This window comes from Lipotes vexillifer, unplaced genomic scaffold (genome assembly GCF_000442215.2).
Source record: "Lipotes vexillifer unplaced genomic scaffold, Lipotes_vexillifer_v1.1 scaffold99, whole genome shotgun sequence".
NCBI classification, from domain to species: Eukaryota; Metazoa; Chordata; class Mammalia; order Artiodactyla; family Lipotidae; genus Lipotes; species Lipotes vexillifer.
Window position 1 is genome coordinate 694,755 of NW_006793908.1, and position 19,097 is coordinate 713,851.

The 19,097-nt window shown below is 48.9% G+C and overlaps 1 protein-coding gene across 2 annotated transcripts in view; it reads left to right on the forward strand.

The window, feature by feature from the left end:
• ARHGAP26 (Rho GTPase activating protein 26) overlaps nt 1-19,097 on the forward strand; it is a 518,529-nt gene that overhangs the window by 111,475 nt on the left and 387,957 nt on the right. For both annotated transcript variants that reach the window (XM_007466859.1, XM_007466858.1), the window contains exons 2-4: nt 7,604-7,699; nt 9,327-9,388; nt 14,412-14,483. In XM_007466859.1, coding sequence (XP_007466921.1) covers nt 7,604-7,699; nt 9,327-9,388; nt 14,412-14,483 — 230 coding nt within the window. The remainder of the gene's footprint in view (nt 1-7,603; nt 7,700-9,326; nt 9,389-14,411; nt 14,484-19,097) is intronic.

Sequence of the window (19,097 nt, forward strand, 5' to 3'; positions counted from 1 at the left end):
ATTCCTGCTTCTAGAATACCTTCCCATCTCTGCCTCCCTGCCCTGCACCTCCTCCCATTTCTAGATATCCAAATACTACTGAACTTTTAAGGTGCACTTCAAATGCCACTTCCTATTCTTTTTTTTTTCCCTGGGAAGCCTCCTTCAATGGCCCCAGCTGAAATAGTATCCCTCTTACACTTCTGTGGCTATGTTTTTTTCTTTTAACTCTCAGATTGCCTTAGCATGCACTGCTTTAATTTATGTTTGTGTACACAGATTGACCCTTCTAAATTGTATTCTCCTCCAGAATATGGAATGTGTACATGTCATCTTTTTATTCCTTTGAGCACACTGTTATTAGATTCTCAAATATTTGAGTAAATTAGACAATATGGTATAATAGTTAAGAGTTTGGGGATCAGAGAGACCAGGTTTCTTTTTTTTTTTTTTTGCGGTACGCGGGCCTCTCACTCTTGTGGCCTCTCGCGTTGCGGAGCACAGGCTCCGGACGCGCAGGCTCAGCGGCCATGGCTCACGGGCCCAGCCGCTCCGCGGCACGTGGGATCTTCCCGGACCGGGGCACGAACCCGTGTCCCCTGCATCGGCAGGTGGACTCTCAACCACTGCGCCACGAGGGGAGCCCGAGAGACCAGGTTTCTTAAACTACCGGTGATTAACTGTGTGGCTGTGACAGGTTATTTAACCTCTCTGAGTCTGTTTACCGGTCTGCAAAATGGGAGTAATAATACGTGCTCAGTACGATGGTTGTAGGGACAAAATGATTTAAATTGTTTAGTAGGTACATATTACACAGTAAGTATCCAATAAACTAATGCATAATATATTTAAAGTTATTTTGATATAGATTAAGGTGGGTTTGGTCTCCCATATTCTTGAAGGATGTTTTCATGCAAATAGAATCAGAAACCTCATCTGGAAAAGGATGACACACCTTTCTTTGTTCTCTATTTGATTTCATTTTAAAAATCAACTCTGAAAATGTAATTACCCTTAGTGCTCTGGTTGAAAAAGCAGATTCTCCGGAGTCAGTGCCGGCTATGGCCTCATTTAGGAAATGAAGTTCTAGGGGAAATGGCCTTAGGGAAAGCACGCAGATGTGTAATCAGAATGCACATTATGTGACGTGCCGTGGCTGTTGTGGTTGGTGGGCATATCACCCTTTGGAGAGGTGAGAGGTTTTCCGAGTCTTCTCCAGCCAGATTTGAAAGAATGCGGGAGACACTTCGGTGGTGGCTTCATCCCTCCAACCCTTCTCCTCCATGCCTCAGGCTTGAATGGATAAGATCAACACAGCTTCCTGAAACGTATTAGGACACATCTCCCCCGTGGAGGCCAGGGCCCCTCCCTCCATTGCTGATGGACAAATGTCCACTGGACATTTGCTTCTCCGGTGGGTGTCTTCATCAGTGGGACAGGTTGAAGGTTGGCCCTGTTGTTTCTCCTTGAGTCTTGGCACACCTTCTCTGATACAGCTGTTCGCCATCTAGAGGCCACAGGCAAGGCTGCACATCAAAGAAACTAGACAAATGTTAGTATTGTAAGATTTGAACATGGTCTGTTTCTTTTTGCTTATATAATGTAGGGTTCAGGCATTTAACAAGGGGACGTCGCTTGCTTTTCTTACAGTTACTTAGTTTAAAATGCCACATGCAGACCTGGGGAAATGCCTCTCTCCAAGCACAGGTTTTGGTAGGATGTGTTCTCAGCTTGCCCAGATACGGGGAAAGAGAGGAGTCAACTGGGAATGCTTTTTTCATCTGTTTTAGCTCCAGGCTTGGGGACGTGCTGGGGCTGAAAGGGGACACCTAGCTGTGACCAACAGTTGACGTGTTTGTAGCTCATTTTCCCTGGTCACTTGGTGTAGAGAAGGTTTTACTTTACGTGCATGCTGCCAGCTCTTTCTTCAGGCTCCGTGGGAATCTTCCTCAATGGACAGCATCAGGGTAGGTGGCTGTGTGTTAACAGTAAGCACATTCTTACATATGTAAGCTCCAACCAGACTTACATAAGTTGGAAAGTTTCACCTAATGTACCTAATCTGCTTTTTTTCACTCATCAAGCATAAAATCGGGAATTTCACCTTTGAGTGTGGGGAGCTAGTGGAATGCCTGACTTCCTCTCTCCCTTTGTTCTTTCTGTGACACCGGCTCTCAGTCAGGCGCTGTGGTAGGTTCTGAGGATACATGATCTGAGGATACAGTGGTGAGCATGAAGGGGCACAGTCCTCACCCTTATGGAACTTACAAGTCAGGGAGATACTAATCAGATAATTACCTGAGCGATGTAAAATTGCTGTGAAGAAGAGGTGCGTAGGATTCTGGGAGTGAAATTGGGGCGGGGTTTGGTCTGATTAGACGAGTCAGGGAAGGCTTCCTGGAGGAAGGAATTGTTGAGCTGAGGGCTGCAGGCAGGAGTTGGGCCCGTGCCAGGAACTGGCAGAGGCCAGGGTTTCTAGAGCCCACTGGGAGGTGGTGGCCCAAACCCTGCAGGACCTCTCAGGCCTCGGAAGGGACTTTGGTCTTTGTTCTTAGAGCTCTGGGAAACCGTCGCAGGGTTCACTGCTGGAGCCGACACGATTGGGTGGAGAACTGCCGGAGGGACGAAAGTGGATGCGGGGAGACCAGGGAGGGGCAGCTGCAGTTATCCAGGCAATGGGGGTATTTGGTTTAGGGGTTGCTGGTAGTGATGGAGTGTGCAGAACCGAGATACTTAGGAGGCAAAATGGACAGACTTGGGAAGGACACCGTTGCCGTCAAGGACGATGCATGGGTGTCTGACTCTGACTTGTGTGGCGGGATGAATGATGGTGCCCTTTGCCCAATGAAGGACATAGGAAGGGGCCCTTGGTTGGCTCTCTGGGGAGCCGGTAGGAGGGGAGAGAGAATTTCATTTTGAGTGTGTTGAGTTTTACCTGGGAATGGGGCTTGTGGGGGAAAGCTATAACCTCTCGGGCTCACGTCCACCTCTCAGCTCTCATTGTGGGTCCTCTCATCTGGGGAATCTCAGACACTCCAGACAAGCCAAGTTGTGTTGCTGTGGCCAATCCGATGGATGCAATAGGCTTTGAGGGCTACCTTGTTCAGCCCTGTCCTAGGCACTCATTGTGCATTGTGATACAAAACCACTCATGAATAGTTCCAGAGTCATTCTAAATGCAGGATGATGGGGCACAGAGTGTAAGTGTAATTGGCTTTCAGAGAAGGGAGAGATTAACAAGGCCTAGGGACTCTGGTGTTCTTTAAGCAGCCAGGAGCCCAATCCTGTTGCAAGTGCTTCTTTTGGCAGTTGGTCTTTATTAACTGTAATCAGTTTGTAAGTCCAGGAACATGTGACAGAGTAGCAAAACATTTTAAGGGTAGTTATATCCGATCTTGGTAACTTTGGAGGTCAGATGCACTGAAAATAAATATAATTGTAAGGTTACCTTGAGTCCTTCATTATGTGCGTGTTCACGAGCCTGTGTGTTTGTGCACATGTGTGTTAAGTTTTACCAAAGGAAAAAAAGGAAATGGCTTGACTTGTGCTATTACTGGTAAAGCTTGTGTAAATCAAGGTATATTCTAACTTAAAAAATTAGGATAGGGGGCTTCCCAGGTGGCGCAGTGGTTGGGAGTCTGCCTGACGATGCAGGGGACGCGGGTTCGTGCTCCGGTCCGGGAGGATCCCGCATGCCGCGGGGCGGCTGGGCCCGTGGGCCATGGCCGCTGAGCCTGCGCGTCCGGAGCCTGTGCTCCGCAACGGGAGAGGCCACAACAGTGAGAGGCCTGCATACAGAAAAAAAAATTAGGATAGGGCTTCCCTGGTGGCGCAGCGGTTGAGAGTCCGCCTGCCGATGCAGGGGACGCGGGTTCGTGCCCCGGTCCGGGAAGATCCCACATGCCGCGGAGCGGCTGGGCCCGTGGGCCATGGCCGCTGAGCCTGCGTGTCCGGAGCCTGTGCTCCGCAACGGGAGAGGCCACAACAGTGAGAGGCCCGCGTACCGCAAAAAAAAAAAAAAAATTAGGATAAACAAGCTGTTTTGGTGAAAGAAAGGTTTACACTTGGCTTACTCTCTTAAACTCTGCAGAATTAGTGTCTGCTGTGGCAGAGCATGGCATCTCCAGGAAGAGAAGGGCACTTTTCTCTGGTCCCCCAGCGAGCAGGCAGCTTTAGGAGCAGCCCGTCAGGGCCCAGACTTCCAGCTGCTTCCATATCCCTACCCGCCTGGCCTCCTCACTCAGTGGCAGAGCCTTCTTAACTGTGTAAAGCAGATCCTTGTCCTCCGCAGAGGCTGCCAGTCACGCCTTCTCTCCACTCTGGCCCGCATTCTGCCTTTCTAGCAACAGATGTTTCTGCAAAGTAAATATTATTGCCTCTGCTTGGCTGCTCGCTGTGTCTTGCAGTGCCTGAACGTGAAGCAGTGGGGTTATATGAGCAGGGGGCCACAGAGCTTGGCATACACCCAGCGCCAGCCTCCCCGCCTTCTCCTCTCCTCTTACTGGAATGTGCATGTGAGATTCCTGTGAGCATCGGAGTGAAAGGCTCCAGAAAGAAGTCTCTGTGCAGCTGCATATCCAACATGATCACCTACGTAAGATGCCAGCACTCTTACTGGGTGGCAGTAGCCAAGAGGCAGTGGCTTTTGGGTGTTCTCTGTTTGATGTCCTCTCTGTTGTCCCAAGTAATGGAGAGGAGTTGATCTGAACGGGGTGAGGCAGCATGGTGTGCCCACAAGGACCTCAGTTCAGAGGACTCGGTCGAGTTGCAGATCCACTTCTTAGAGGTTGTGTGCTCTTATGTCAGTCCTTTAACTTCTCTGAGCTCTCAGTACCGGTAATCATGCTTCCCTTCCCTGGGTCCTGTTACTGGAGGACTAATGCATTAAGGAAGAGTAGCCCAGCCTTGCCTAGAACTGAAGCTGACAGTGTACAGAGTGCTTCCCCCGTGTGTCTCGCTGGCTCTCCTGACAGCCCCGCAGCTTCGATGGGTCTCCTCACTCAGAGGGTGACAACTTCTGTGAGGTGAGTTGACAGAGACTTTATGACTAACCCAGGATTAGCTACATAGCTGGTAAATGGTGGAGCTGCAACTCGAACCCAGGGGCCAGTGGAGGTTGGGGTGAGGGCAAGGGGCTGGGGAAGGGGTTGACCAGTGTAGAACCAGGACCCCCTGTAACGCAAGTGGAGAAGGGAGGTTCTCCAAAGCAAGCTGGAGATGATATTCCTAAGTTCGGGGAGTAGATGCTGAATAAGGCAACAGCAGGTGTCCCCTGTACCTTTGCCCAGAGAGTGCTGTGTCTGGCATGTGTCGTTCAAGCCCATGGTGAGTTCCTTTTCAGATTCCAGTAACTGGGCTTCTCACTCTACCCAGCTGTCCTCCTGGGCCCACAGCCCAGTACTGACTCCATACCAGGACTCGTTACCTAATCTCCCATCCAGGGCACCAGCCTCTTTATTGGCTTCGTGGGGCCCACAGCACTTCTCGGGGTGTGCTGTGTGCCACCGCACAGGGAATCAGGTTACCTTCTGGTTGTAAGCTAACAGGCCTGCTCCTGGTTCAGTGGGCCTGCTGTGGAAGGCCCCACAGAGGCCCCGTCGTGCGTTATTAGCCACTCCTTGATCCTTCCTGGCAGCTGCCCCTGGCAGCGTGGCTTTTCAGGTGTGTGCTGGGAGCTTTCCCAAGCCTGGCTGACTTTTCTCTCTTTTTCCACTTTGTTGAGAAGATGGTCCAGCTTGAGTCCTGCTTGCCCTATTGGGGAGGCACAGGGGGGTTGCTGAATGGATAGAGAAGCAGTCCTGTTCTTATTCTTTGCTCAGGCCTTTCTCTGTGAGTTCTGATCAGGGGAACATTCTGGCAAAGCCAGGACGACTGAGTACCATGCACCCCACACGTGGGGCCTCTTGGAGGGCTTTGTCTTTGTCTGGGAGAGATTATTCTCGCTCGTTTTCTTCCTGCCTGCCTGTGGCCGCCCCTGTCCTTCCTCCCCACAGTGTTCTGACTTTCAGATGCATCTGTTTCTTTCTTGACTTGCCGGGGACTGATGTGTGTTCTCGGGGATCTCAGCCTGGGTTGGCCAGTCGTAAGAGATGCCTGATTTCCCCGTCGGCATCTCTGGACTTCTGGCCAAGAGCCATTCCATTAAATTGACCGAACCAGGGAGAGGCCAGAGGCTGCTGGCCGTTGGCCCCTGTGTTCTCCCCCACTCCGAGCGCCTTCCTCTTCTGGCGTCGAGCGAGCAGAGGGCCTTGCACAAGCCATGGCTAGCTCGGGACCCGCGTCATCCGAGCTCAGGTTGGGAGGGTGGTCCCAGAGCAGGAGCCCCTGGTATCCATACGGTGGTCGGAGCCTCAGACCCGAGAACAGCAGGACGGCCCTGCTTGGCTCTTCCCCTGGCACCGTCGCTTGGGATGAACACTGGGATCAGAGAACTCAACACTGGCAGCTGGATTTGTGTACAGTCCCCCAGCCCCCTCCTCCATACACGCGCGTTATTCATCATGCACTGAGCAGGGTGCAGTGCCAGGTACCTGGAGAGAAAACAAACAGACCAGCAGATGGAAAAAGCGTGACCCCTAACCTCGGGGGACAAATCTAAGAGCTAAAGAGAAGGGCTGAGGATCACGGATGCTTATATTCCAAGAGGCTCTGTTGATCTGTGAAGCCAGAATCCCCACCCTCCACTCCCCCCAGTACCTTATTAAAGCCAGACCTCGTTGCCAGTTATGCCTCATATTTCCCTCCTCTGGGAATTTGAACATAATGCCATTTCCCCTTCAATGAGGGGAACATGTCCGAGGGTAATTTGAATGATTAGCCTAATCTGCAGGAAGGCTGCACGTGGAATTAAGTTAAGCATGTTTGTGCCTAGCAGCCTTGTCTGTCAGGCCACTTAAAGGTGCCTCCGTGGTTTATACCCTTAACAGAAGCTGAGGGTTCAGGAAGGATCATTGGCTTTTATTACTGTCTTAAATGAAAGCTTATTTTTTAAATTTGACAAGGGCCTCCAAGAGGTTTCTTTATAGATACCATGTGTGGGGTGTGTTTTTACCCCAACTCAGAACACTGCCAGGGCTTTGTTCTCCGGGCAGCTGTGGAACGAGGTGACCCAGGAAACTGGTTCAGGTGGAGATTCGTCAGGTTGGCGGCTACTCTGCTTTGAGTGGAGCCCAGAGGGTTCTGAGAACTCGGGCCTCCCGCATCCTTGAGTCGGAAGGGGTGGTCCGGTTGCTCCTGTGAAGTTGCAAGCCCTTTGTGCCAGCTCTCTTGTGCGTTGCACTGGGTTGGGGGTATTGTTGAGTCTCATGTGAGGGCAGCTTCACTGACCCCGACTGGTGTCAGCTGGAGGTGGCAGGACTCGATGCGTAGCCTGAGGAATTAGAGAGTGAGGACCAGACTTGTTAAAGCAAATGTAGCAAAAATATTAACTTCTGAATTATTTCATGTTATAAACAAGTATTCACACTTTTGAATTTACATTCTTTTGTGCTCTGAGATGGACTCAGGAACAGATCTGCTAGCTGCTGTATGAGTAAAAGGACTAAAAAATGCAGGAAACATGAAAGCAGGTTTATTTCAGTAATTCGTATTTTTTACTCTTTTTATTATTATTTTTTTTTGCTAGATTTGTCTTCAGCGAAGCGGAAATTTGCAGATTCCTTAAATGAATTTAAGTTTCAGTGCATAGGAGATGCAGAAACAGATGATGAAATGTGCATAGGTAAGTCATAACCACATGCAAGAGTTTAAAAAGTCCACTGTGGACCACAGCTTTCAGTGTCCTCCCTGAGTCTTTCCCCTGGAATAGGGAGTATGTAAGTGTTGTAAATTAAGAAATCAGTATTCAGAGTGGAGCGGGCAGAGTTGAGTGAAGGTCAGGGCCCGGGGCTCTCCAGGGCTTCTCCTCAGAGCCCCGGGATTGCAGTGGCTCTCACCCTGCGGCCTGCAGGAGAAAACGGGAAGGTTCGCTGTGGGGCTCCTATCTCCGCCCTCTGTTAGCGTTCTGCTTCTGGCTGGCTCTGCAACGTTCTTCCCCCAACCACAGTACTTTAGGATTAGAGCAAAAGCAGAACACGGGTGGATGGGAGAAGAGGTAGATCAGAGGTCGCAGGTGATTGGCTCATGGGCTGAGGTCCTAAAGCAGCCATGTTTTCTTGGGCGCTCATTTTTAAAAATCGAATTACCATGGAAGCTGAATTTATGTAAAGTTCCAGTTTTCTAGCTTCTTTGAAAATCGGGGAGCCTGAGCAGCCGGCCCCTCATTCTGCCCTGGCAACAGTTGGCTAGAGCTCTGTAGCTGTCGCTGCCTCCGGATGGGGAGAGGAGCTCCGTGTCTGGGTCACGGCCCCACCTCTCCCATGCATTTTCCTTAACAAGAGGCTGAGAGCGGAGGTTACCACTTGTTAGCTTGCTGCGCCGTGTCGCTCTTCACCATCCGCTGTCCATCTTCTGTGGGCAACACTGAGCACAGAGGATTTGCGATGTCAAGACACCTGTCTTTGTCAGGGCCTAGTCATTGCACCTTATTCTTCCATTGGGCATCTTGGTTGGCTCCATTAAGTGAGGAAGAGTTGAGCAAGTTACATTGAATTAAGTCACCAAATGCTTATGGATTCCCTGTTAGCGTGCAGAAAATCAGGATCTGGGGATGAGCAGAGGGAATTGGGAGACAGGTGAGAGCAGTGAAAACGTATCATTGTTGTAACTCCTGAATACACAGATGTTTTCCCCAGCATTACATGAATGTCTCGAATATCCTTAGGGCTATTGTATTCAATGCTTATTGCCTTTGGAATAATCCCGGCGAAAGAGACTGTCCACATCTGACTGCTGTGCTGCCAGCTGTGTTGCAGTAATCAGGGGCTTGAGGACTCAGAGAGAAGGAACCCAAGGAAAAGCCAGAGATGTGGCTTCCAGTGCCAGCAGTGTTGTTTGTTTAGCTCTGGTGCAAAGAAACGGTTGGGTTCTGACGCAACCCCACGACAAAGGTTGAGGAGGTCAAATCCTGGGCAGGAAATCCTTGAACTCCAAAGAGGAACTCTGCCTGGTCCAGCCTGGAGCCTGGGAGCTGGCCAGCATCCCATCAGTCTTGGGTTCTCTCAGGAACAGGCAGGTCTTTTCCTTGAAGGAAACCCTTCCCTAGCTAGAGTGCCTGGTGGATTATCCTGCATTTCTCGGTCGTCCTTAATGGTTAATGATGAAAAGATAAGGGGAGCCTTGGGAAGAGTTGTCTTTAGGTCTCTGCATATGCCAAGGGATTTCAGTCCATAACACAATAGCTATATCTGGAAGGGTTCCCAAAGGCCTGTCACTCTATTTCCACCTCATGGCCTCTTTCTCTTTTTCAGCAAGGTCTTTGCAGGAGTTTGCCACTGTCCTCAGGAATCTTGAAGATGAACGGATACGGATGGTGAGTATGGCTGGGCTGCCCTTGGTCCTGGACAGTGCGGTCACATCAAGGGAACACAGGATTCGCTGTCAGAAGAACGGGATTTGAGTCCAGGCTCTGCCACTTGAGTGCTCTGGGCTCATGAGCAAGCCTCATCTTCTCATCCTTGCTGGGTTTGAAACCTTTTGTAAATATTTAAAGGATTACCCTGGATAACTTAGAACCACATTGTTGTCCTCCTAAAGATTCACTATAAGGTGTATATATAAAGTATATGACTTAAGGTGGATGTTTTGAATTATTTAACTTTTGGGAGCCTGAGATTCCTTACTGGCAGAATGGGAATGAAGGTGCCCCACCCTGCTCCCCTCCTTCACACCTCATTAAACCCATCCAAGAGCTCTCCTTCACTTTTTTTTTTTTTTTTTTTTTTTGCGGTACGCGGGCCTCTCACTGTTGTGGCCTCTCCCGTTGCGGAGCACAGGCTCCAGACACGCAGGCCCAGAGGCCATGGCTCACGGGCCCAGCCGCTCTGTGGCATGTGAGATCTTCCCGGACTGGGGCACGAACCCGTGTCCCCTGCATCGGCAGGTGGACTCTCAACCACTGCGCCACCAGGGAAGCCCCTCCTTCACTTTTAGTTCCAGGGTATCTAACGCAGTGCCTGCCATGTTGGTAGGCATCCGATCAAGGGGTACTTAGTAAATGATGGGAGCTATAAGAAGTTCTTCAAAGAGAGACAGTGTGCAAATTCAAGAATCAAACACTGATCTCCAGGTTCTTAAGAGAGATCTTCTGTACAAGGCTTTATTCTGATGTGGTTCAGCATTCACAGATGAGGGATTTTGGATCCACAGGAAGCTCTTTGGGGCCTCCCTCTTATTCCTAAGACATCAGGAATGAAGCTTCATGCTGATTTGTTGCCAGGTGGGCTTGTCTCTAGGCAGCAGTGCTCCAGAGGCCCAGGGAAGAGTCATCAATGAGGATTTTTCTTCTCTTCCCGTACGAACAGCCAGTGGTTTCAGGACTAAGTCTACTGTGTTAGTCTGCTCGGGTTGCCGTAACAAAATTCCATAGACTGGGTGGCTTAAACAACAAACATTTATTTTTCACAGTTGTGGAGACTGAGTAGTCCAAAATCAAGTTGCTGGCTGATTTGGTTCCTGGTGAGGGCCCTCTTCCTGGCTTGCAGACAGCCACCTCTTTGCTGTTTTCTCACAGGGCAGAGAAAGGGTTGGGGAAACTGTCCTGTCTCTTACAAGGTCACTAATCCCATCACGAGGATTCTCTCCTCATGACCTAATTATCTCCAAAGGCTCCATCTCCAAATATCAATACTATCACATAGGGGGTGTTAAAAGGTAAACTGAGGCATGTTTAATTTTTAAGTTTATTTAAACAAAAACTGATTCAGGGGGGCTTCCCCGGTGGCGCAGTGGTTGAGAGTCTGCCTGCCGATGCAGGGGATACGGGTTTGTGCCCCGGTCCGGGAAGACCCCACATGCCACGGAGCGGCTGGGCCCGTGAGCCATGGCCGCTGGGCCTGCGCGTCCGGAGCCTGCGCTCCGCAACGGGAGAGGCCACAGCAGTGAGAGGCCCATGTACCGAAAGAAAAAAAAAAAAGAAATTGATTCAAATTGGGGAGAACCAACCCGGAAGTGGTTAGGAGCACTCCATCAACAGGAGGTAGAGCAAAGACTTTTATATAGCAGATGTGGAAACAAAGCAAGGAAATTATTTGATTGGTTCTAGCTTAAGCAGTTGCCTTATTTGGGAAAGTCTAGTTGTTTGTGATTGGTTTCAGTTTCTTAGATTTCAGTTTCTTAACCTTGAGGTTTTGGTTTGCTTATGTAGGCTGCTAAGACATTAGAGTCACCTCAATCTAATGGCATCCTTGTTTAATTTAGCAGGGGTTAGGGCTTCAATATATGAACTTTGGAGGGGATGCAGTTCAGTTCACAGCCTCTACCAAGACATGTAGCCATGCATTTTCTACTTTAACCCTCATGATGACTCTGTGAAGTGGGACCTTTATCATCACCGTTGTCCAGATGAAGATACCAAGGTTTACAGCTGTTAAGTAACATGCCCAAGATCACACAGTTTAATAAGTAGCACAGCCCGGATTCAAACCCAAGTGCGTGTGATACCAAAGAAGCTGGCATTTCTTTAAAACTCCAATCAGAGCAGAAGCCTCTCACTTTCTGCTCTGCAGAGAGAGACACTATTTGCCTTGATTGCTCACTGCTGGGTGCTTGAACCAGAATCAGGAGGGCGGCGGCGGCAGCAGCAGCAGCAGCAGCAGCAGCAGCAGGGATGGTAGTGGGTGGAGGCAGAGGAAGGCTTGTGTTTGTGCACGTGCTAGTGCCTCAGAAAGGGAAGTGATTCTTTTGAGTCTGATTCTTGGCAGAGTTATTATTTGGGGGTGGAGGGTATGGTGAGCAAATCACGATGAATACCCTGCAGATTGCTAAGGTCTGGGGTAAGGGAACAATGACTGGATTATACTTTCCAGCTTGCCTCTGCAATTTTATTATTAATGTCAGTGAATCTAGTTTCTACTGTCTGCGTCTGAGTATCTGGCCATCGCAAGCCCCTTCCTTACCTCCTCACCCTGTGACAGCTTCATCATCAATTCAGCTTAGCCTAGCAAGGCTGTACCTTCTTTGGGAAGCCTTCCCTGACTCCCCAAATGGGATATTTGGCCATCTCTTGTGTTTTCTGAATGTCTAGTTCATGCCTCTGATTCTGCATGTAACACACTGTGTCCTGATAGTCACTGCATGTGTCTGTGAATTCTTTTTTCTTTTTTTTCTTTTTCTTTTTCTTTCGGTATGCGGGCCTCTCACTGTTGCGGCCTCTCACTGTTGCGGCCTCTCCCGTTGCAGAGCACAGGCTCTGGACGCGCAGGCTCAGCGGCCATGGCTCACGGGCCCAGCTGCTCCGCGGCATGTGGGGTCTTCCCGGACCGGGGCACGAACCCGTGTCCCCTGCATCGGCAGGCGGACTCTCAACCACTGTGCCACCAGGGAAGCCCGAAATATGAGTTCTTGAAGGGCAGAGAATGGACTGCTGTGCCTCGAATATCAGCACAGTGCTTGGAACTGAGTGGAAATTACGTAGTCATAGAATCTTAGACCCAGACAGACCTTATTCCTCACCGTGTGCAGTCCCTCATTTGACAGCTAAGAATAGTGAGACCTCCTGAAGGCTGATAGCGTGCTGTAGCAGGACTGGGACAAGGACTTGGGTGTCCTGATTCCCAGGTGGGAAGTTAGGGCTTTTGTATATTTAGCATCTAGTTAGGGCTGGGTTCTCCCCCATGGGTGTCCACTGGAACAACTTGGGGAGTTTAAAAAACACTGATGCCTGGATCGAAGTACAGAGATTCTGATTTATTGGTCTGGAGTGTGACCTGGACATCGGGACTTTTAAAAGCTCCCCAGGTGAGCCTAACCTTCGGCTAATGTTGAGAACCAATGGCTTAGTGGCTCAGAGCTCCATTGTGAGTTTCAGAGACTTACACTTGATTTGTGGAAAAGACTGAAATAAGTGAGCCAATAAAGCAACATCAAATGACAATAAAAATCAAGCAAGTTAAATTACATTGCAACACTCTAGAGTTAAAATGCTCTCTTTTAAAATAAGTGCTCTGAAAATTGAAGAAAAGGCAAGTGGCAATAAATTTGGAGACCTGCCACCTTCTACCCCTCACATTGTCTAGTTAGTTCTTTGCTGTCTCCATCTATGGCTTCTGGCATTTACCCTGTTGGTTTCATTGCAATGGATAGGCACGTAATTTAGAAAAATAATGCTTTGCTGCGACGAGATTCCTGAAATAATTAGTTGAGTGATGAGTGAGCAATGAATGACTTAAAAGGAAAGATTGTAAAATATTGTGCTGTCTTAGAAAAGACCATAGAATCTTAGAGCTGGAGCAATCCACCCCACTCATTTTGCAGATGAGGAAATTAGAGCCCAGAGAGGTTAAATGTTTTGCCTGTGGTCACACAGTTGGCAGCCAATCAAGAAATCATTCTTTCATTTAGTCATTGAAAAATGTTTGAGTGCTCCTTTTTTCAGCAGTCTTCTGTGTTTTGGGGATGGTGGTAGACAAGTGAACATTTACAAGAGAGTGGCGTATGTGTGTGCGCATGTGTGTGCGCATGCGTGTGCATGCGTATGCACGTCTTGTAATGCTGAACCAGAAAACTTCAGAAGATGGCTTACATCTTCTGAAGAAAACACTTGGTGGGGTAGTGGGAAGTTTCTTTGGATTGCAGTGGTGGTCAGAGAAGGCCTCTCTAAAGAGGTGACCTTTAAGCTGAAACCTGAATTACAATAAGTAATGAGTTGTGCACACAAGTATTTGGGGACAAAGCATCTGAGGGAACAACCAAATGCAAAGGCTCAGCAGTGGGGCAGGTTTGGTCCATTTGAGGTGCGTTCGGGTGACTGTTTAGTTGAGGGCAGAACCTGAGCCGGTGAGCGCGGTGAGATGAAGTTGAAAAGCAGCCAGTGGCCAGGAGGCACAGGCGTCCTGATCCCCGTCCAGAACTGGTAGGGCTACACAGAATCAGGGTTGGGTGGTTTTCATGCCACCAAAAGTGGAGGTTTTTTTGGGGGGAGGGTTAACCTAGACTCAGTGTTGACCTACTTTAAATATATCTACTTAAATATAACTTGGCTGAAAGAGCATTTACAAGAAGATGTCACCTGAAGCTTGAAATTTAGACCCTACTCTGCCACCAGTTCCGCTCTGCCGTCAGTGTGGTTGCTTACGTTTTTAGAGGTCCTCATTTTTATTTTTAAAGAATCTATCTTACTCATGCACAGGAAGAATGTCGTGTTTTGAACCGATGACTAGATTTTGATTTGGCATGCTGTTGGGTCAGGTGTAAGGAAGAGGTGACACCTGCACCATTGTGCTTACTGAGATCTTACACTGAAGCATGTGGAGGCCTTTTGTGCCAGCACTGCTGTGGTTCTTTACTGACCCTGCTTCTCTGTCCCCCTCCCCGACCCCTCTGCTTTTCCTCTCCAGATTGAGAATGCCAGCGAAGTGCTCATCACTCCGTTGGAGAAATTTCGCAAGGAGCAGATCGGGGCTGCCAAGGTGAGAATTTCGCAAGCCTTGTTCTTGGATTTTAGGGCAGGAGGTCTGGAAAACACAACACCTTCTTCAGAAGATCTAAGCCCACCATTTTCAGGGAATCCTGGGCGAATAAGCTTAGAGCCCAGCTCATCTGTTCTTCACAAGTGTCTGATGTAAGACTGAGGGGTCAACCCCAGAGCTGTCATTCTAGTGTTTTGACATCTAATCGTGTTGTGCTAGTTCATAAATCATCCAAAGGAAGAAACCACGCCTCCTTTGTGTGAGTAGATACCTGTGTGTTTGGACACCATGGAATTGTATTGTTTGTGGAGGTCCAGGACTGGAGCCTAGGACAGGGGTGGCAAATAGGCCCCCGTGGGCATGGGGACCCTCTCCTTAGCCCACTTTAGCTGTGTATGAAAAGAAGCCCTCTGTCGTTCGACCTTTACATTTTTTTCAAGGGAAACTGCAAAGTTAAAGAGTTTTATATGAAATTTCCTGGCTTTCAAAAAATGCTGGCAAATAATTTAAAAATATCTATTACACATTGTGCAGGTCAAAAAGCGGGACTGCTTAAACCCAGAGGTCACCATTTGTTGCAGCTGACCTGGAGGGACTATAGCTGAAAGTTGGCTGACTCTAACCTGTTACTGAAAGACTGAGAAGGGAATTTTATTCATTTTTTAAAAGATGGATTCTCTGGGGTCCCGTGCCCTGTGATAAATCACTAGACAACCCTAGCGAGATTGACCTTCAGTAGAGTGTTAGAGACCACCTGCGGGCAAGATGTTTTCATTGGAATCAATGAAAGCAAAAAGATTTTCAAGATTTTCTTCCTGTTTTTTTTTTTTTTTTTTTTTTTTTTTTGGGCTTTTTTTTTTTTTTTTTTCTGGAGCTGTGAGTCATTCGGCCGCAGTCCCTTGTGCCACCTGCAGGGGTTTTTGGGCAACATCACCCTCTTACTTGTGGAGAAGGTATGGATTTTACTCACTTGTGAAATGGCCTTGAGAGATGCCTGCCTGTAGGTGGGAAAAACATAGCTGAAGTGTAACGAAGTGTGCTCTCCCCTCAGCCCCCAACTAAGTGCGTGTGCTTTCTAAAAATGAGTATGATTAGGACGTGACAGAGATGTTCGGTGGTTCAGTCAGGGTTATTCAGAGGGAGGAATGGCCCTAGTTTGAAGGAGGGACCATGGCCAAGATTTTTCTTCCACTGTTACAGCACTTCCCTACCAACTTTACAGTTTTCATTTATGAAAATATTGGAGCTCATTGGTCTTCTATCCGAGCTTAAGGAATGTATAATTTAAAGGAAGTCTTATTCCACTAAGATTTTGTCCGAGACTCGGAAACAAGCCCAGGGATGGATGGGAAAATGCCGAGTGCCCCTCCCTGAGTTCTCAGACCCAAGGAGCACCATCTCTTTCGTGGCCTTGGGGCCTGTGCTTTCCCCTCCCGCAAACACACAGTGGCTCATTCACTGAGTTATCTTTCCAGAAGTCACTTCTCCAGTAGGCGTCTCCTGCCTCTCCAGCCTCTTCCCTGGGCGGCGTGGGGGTTACCATAGTTACCACGGAGGAAGAGCAGAAGGCTCAGTGGGTTCCTTTGGGGTTAGTATCAGTGATCCGAGTGACAGGAGCAGGTACTTTGCTAGGGGCTATAGATGGTGAGAAACCCAAGAATTAAAAAATTTATATGAAATAGTCACTCACCAAAACATGTTTCCCCTCACACACATTCTCTTCTCTCATTCCTGTTGAAGAATGAGGTGATGACGTTGGGGATGATTTCTCATCCCTCCCTCTTCATTATTTTATTTTATTTTTTCAGCCTACCTGCTCCTCTTCCCCACCCCCCATCCCCATACATGTATGTCACAGTATTACGTGTGTTTAAGAGAACACAGAGAAACGACCCCTCTACTAGGCCATCTAGGGAGCAGACTCAGGAATACCTCAAAGACCTTACTTCTGGGGCTTCCCTGGTGGCGCAGTGGTTGAGAGTCCGCCTGCCGATGCACGGGACGCGGGTTCGTGCCCCGGTCCGGGAAGATCCCACGTGCCGCGGAGCGGCTGGGCCCGTGAGCCATGGCCGCTGAGCCTGCGCGTCCGGAGCCTGTGCTCCGCAACGGGAGAGGCCACAGCAGTGAGAGGCCTGCGTACCGCAAAAAAAAAAAAAAAGACCTTACTTCTGAAGTCTGCCCGTGTGATGCTAAAATTACCCTTCCTCCTCCTCCCAGGTCTGGTGCACTTCGGTTGCTATAACAACCTGTTGCTACTTGCAGGAAGCAGAAGTTAGAGTTCTGGGGGTGAAGGCTGCACGTGAGGAGCATTCTTGTGCTAATGTCGCTGCTCTGGGGTAGGGCGGACCCTGGAGCTTGGCATGGCTGTGGCCCTGCTTTTAGATTTCTGAGTTTGGGGGAGTTTATTTTTCCTGCAGCCGAAGCTGGGCTCTCCAGTGAAAGTAGAATCGACGTCAGAGAGAGTGGCTAAGAGTGGGACTCCTTGAGTCCAAATCCCACTTGTGCTGCTTGCATGTAAACGTGGAGAGGCTACTGACCTTCTCCGCACGTTTCCTGAGCTGAGAAATGGGGACAGAGTTATTATGAGGAAGAAATGAGTGAACTCTTATAAAGTGCCGCTCAGAACACCGTCATAAAATCATTTGACGTTAACTATTCTATTCAGTACACACAGTTCATTCATAAAAAACAGGGGAGAGCCTGTTGTGTGCCCGGCACTGTGCTCCACACTGCTGTTTGGTGCAGGTAAATGCAGATGTGGTCACCATGCTCATGGTGTGCAGGGGGAAAGGCACTGGACAGAATGATATGAATAAGCGTGTGACTGCAAGTTGTGGTGGGTGCTGTGACGGGTCGCCTTCACGGACGTGGAACTTGGAAAGCAAGTGGTGTCCTAATAAGGAGGAGGTGGGGTTAGATGATGGACCACATCATTGCCGCCGCCACCATGACTGCCACCAGCATCATCAGCACTGAATTCTATTGAGCACTTTCCATGTGCCAGGCACTCTACCAAGCACTGGATATGGTTTATCTCACTTAGTCCTGACAGTCCTATGATGGGATGAGTGTTCTTATGCTGTTTTTGTTAGACAGTCTCAGAGCTGAAAGGGGAGACTTGAGCCATTATTTCGTCGAGTCATCCTCAGTTTATAGATGAGGGAACTGAGTCCCAGAGGGGCAGTGGTTTGTATGGAGTTGGGTATAATTTGTCCTGGATCCTAACTCTGTCCTGGATCCATTTCACCACCCACCGTGGACTCCCTGCAAGGGGAGCACCATCTCCGTACCTGAGTGAGTCTTAACCCCCCTCCTGTCTTTTAAGAACATGATCTCAATCCTAGAGGAGTTTTTCCCCCAAAGGTCGAGTTGCCAGAAAGTCACAGAATGCCAGTGACTCATGTTGCTGAGCCCCTTCTCACCTCTGGCCCGCTGGACTGTGCTGGCGCAGGGTTCTCTTTTGGGGGTTGTCGATGAGGCTGGTGGAGTGCCTGTGCGAGCATCAGTCAGAGTTGGAACCCCAGCTCAAAGTCGCTGACTTCTGTGAAGGAAAAGCATTGCTTGAGTCAAGTGTCTTGCCTGTACCTCTCCTCGTTTGAAGGAGTAATGTCTCCTCCGGCTTTGTCTTCACATGCTTCTGCATGTTTGTTTGTGTATGTAAAACTTTCAAGCAAAATTCAGATTTGTAGAAATGGATACATACGAGCTCAAATGGGTATATGATGATTCTGCCCACTCTCTGAGGCCTAGAGTCTTGCCGTTGACCAGATAAATGGTGTTCTGATGTCATGGGTGCTGTTCAGAGCTTCCGGTGTCGGCTTCTTGGTAATGCCTCCACGCTTAGGCCCAGTGTGTTCTGCCCAGAGCATCTGCACTTACCAGTCTGGAGGCCCCACTCTGCCCCTCACGAGGTGAGCAGGTCTTGGATCATACCTCCCCTCCACAGTGAGGCCTCTCTGGAGCACTTCTCTGCAAGAATCTCTGGGACTGCACCCTGTTTGTTTCCTTCATGGCACCTGTGGTGGTCTGGAATCAGGCTGTTTGTTTACTGGTTAATTGTGTTTCTCCTTCTGCTGGAACAGCCCCACCACGAGGGTGGGGCCGTTTCTGCCTTGTATTGTATTATATTCACAGTGCCTGAAGGATCCTAACACAGAGTGCTTGCTTGTTATATTGTCATTAAATAAAGAGATGTATCTGAGCTTCCTTATCTGGCCACAAATTTTTTTCTCCTCTTGTAAGCCTTGGAGCTGCAGAAAAATATCTGCTGTGGGCTCCACGTGAGTCAAAAGCCGGAATGATGCACCCAGTTAGTACATTTGATCCTGTTTACCAGGCCATGGTAGACCTTCTTTCAGTCCCCTTGTCCGCCATCCCCACTGAAATGTGGAGGGAAGAGAGACCGCCTATGACAGTGTTTCCAGGTGTGGCTGAGAATGTGGACTTGCAGGCAGCTTGTCCTGGGCTCGGACTCCAGCTCCGTCACTCTCTGTGACTTTTTACAGAAGTTAACTTCCCGCATCTAAGTTTTCTTATCTGTAAAATAAGGAATAGAAATAGAACTTCAGTGACTTTGGGGGATCAGGGATTATTCTGTATAATATGATATATATA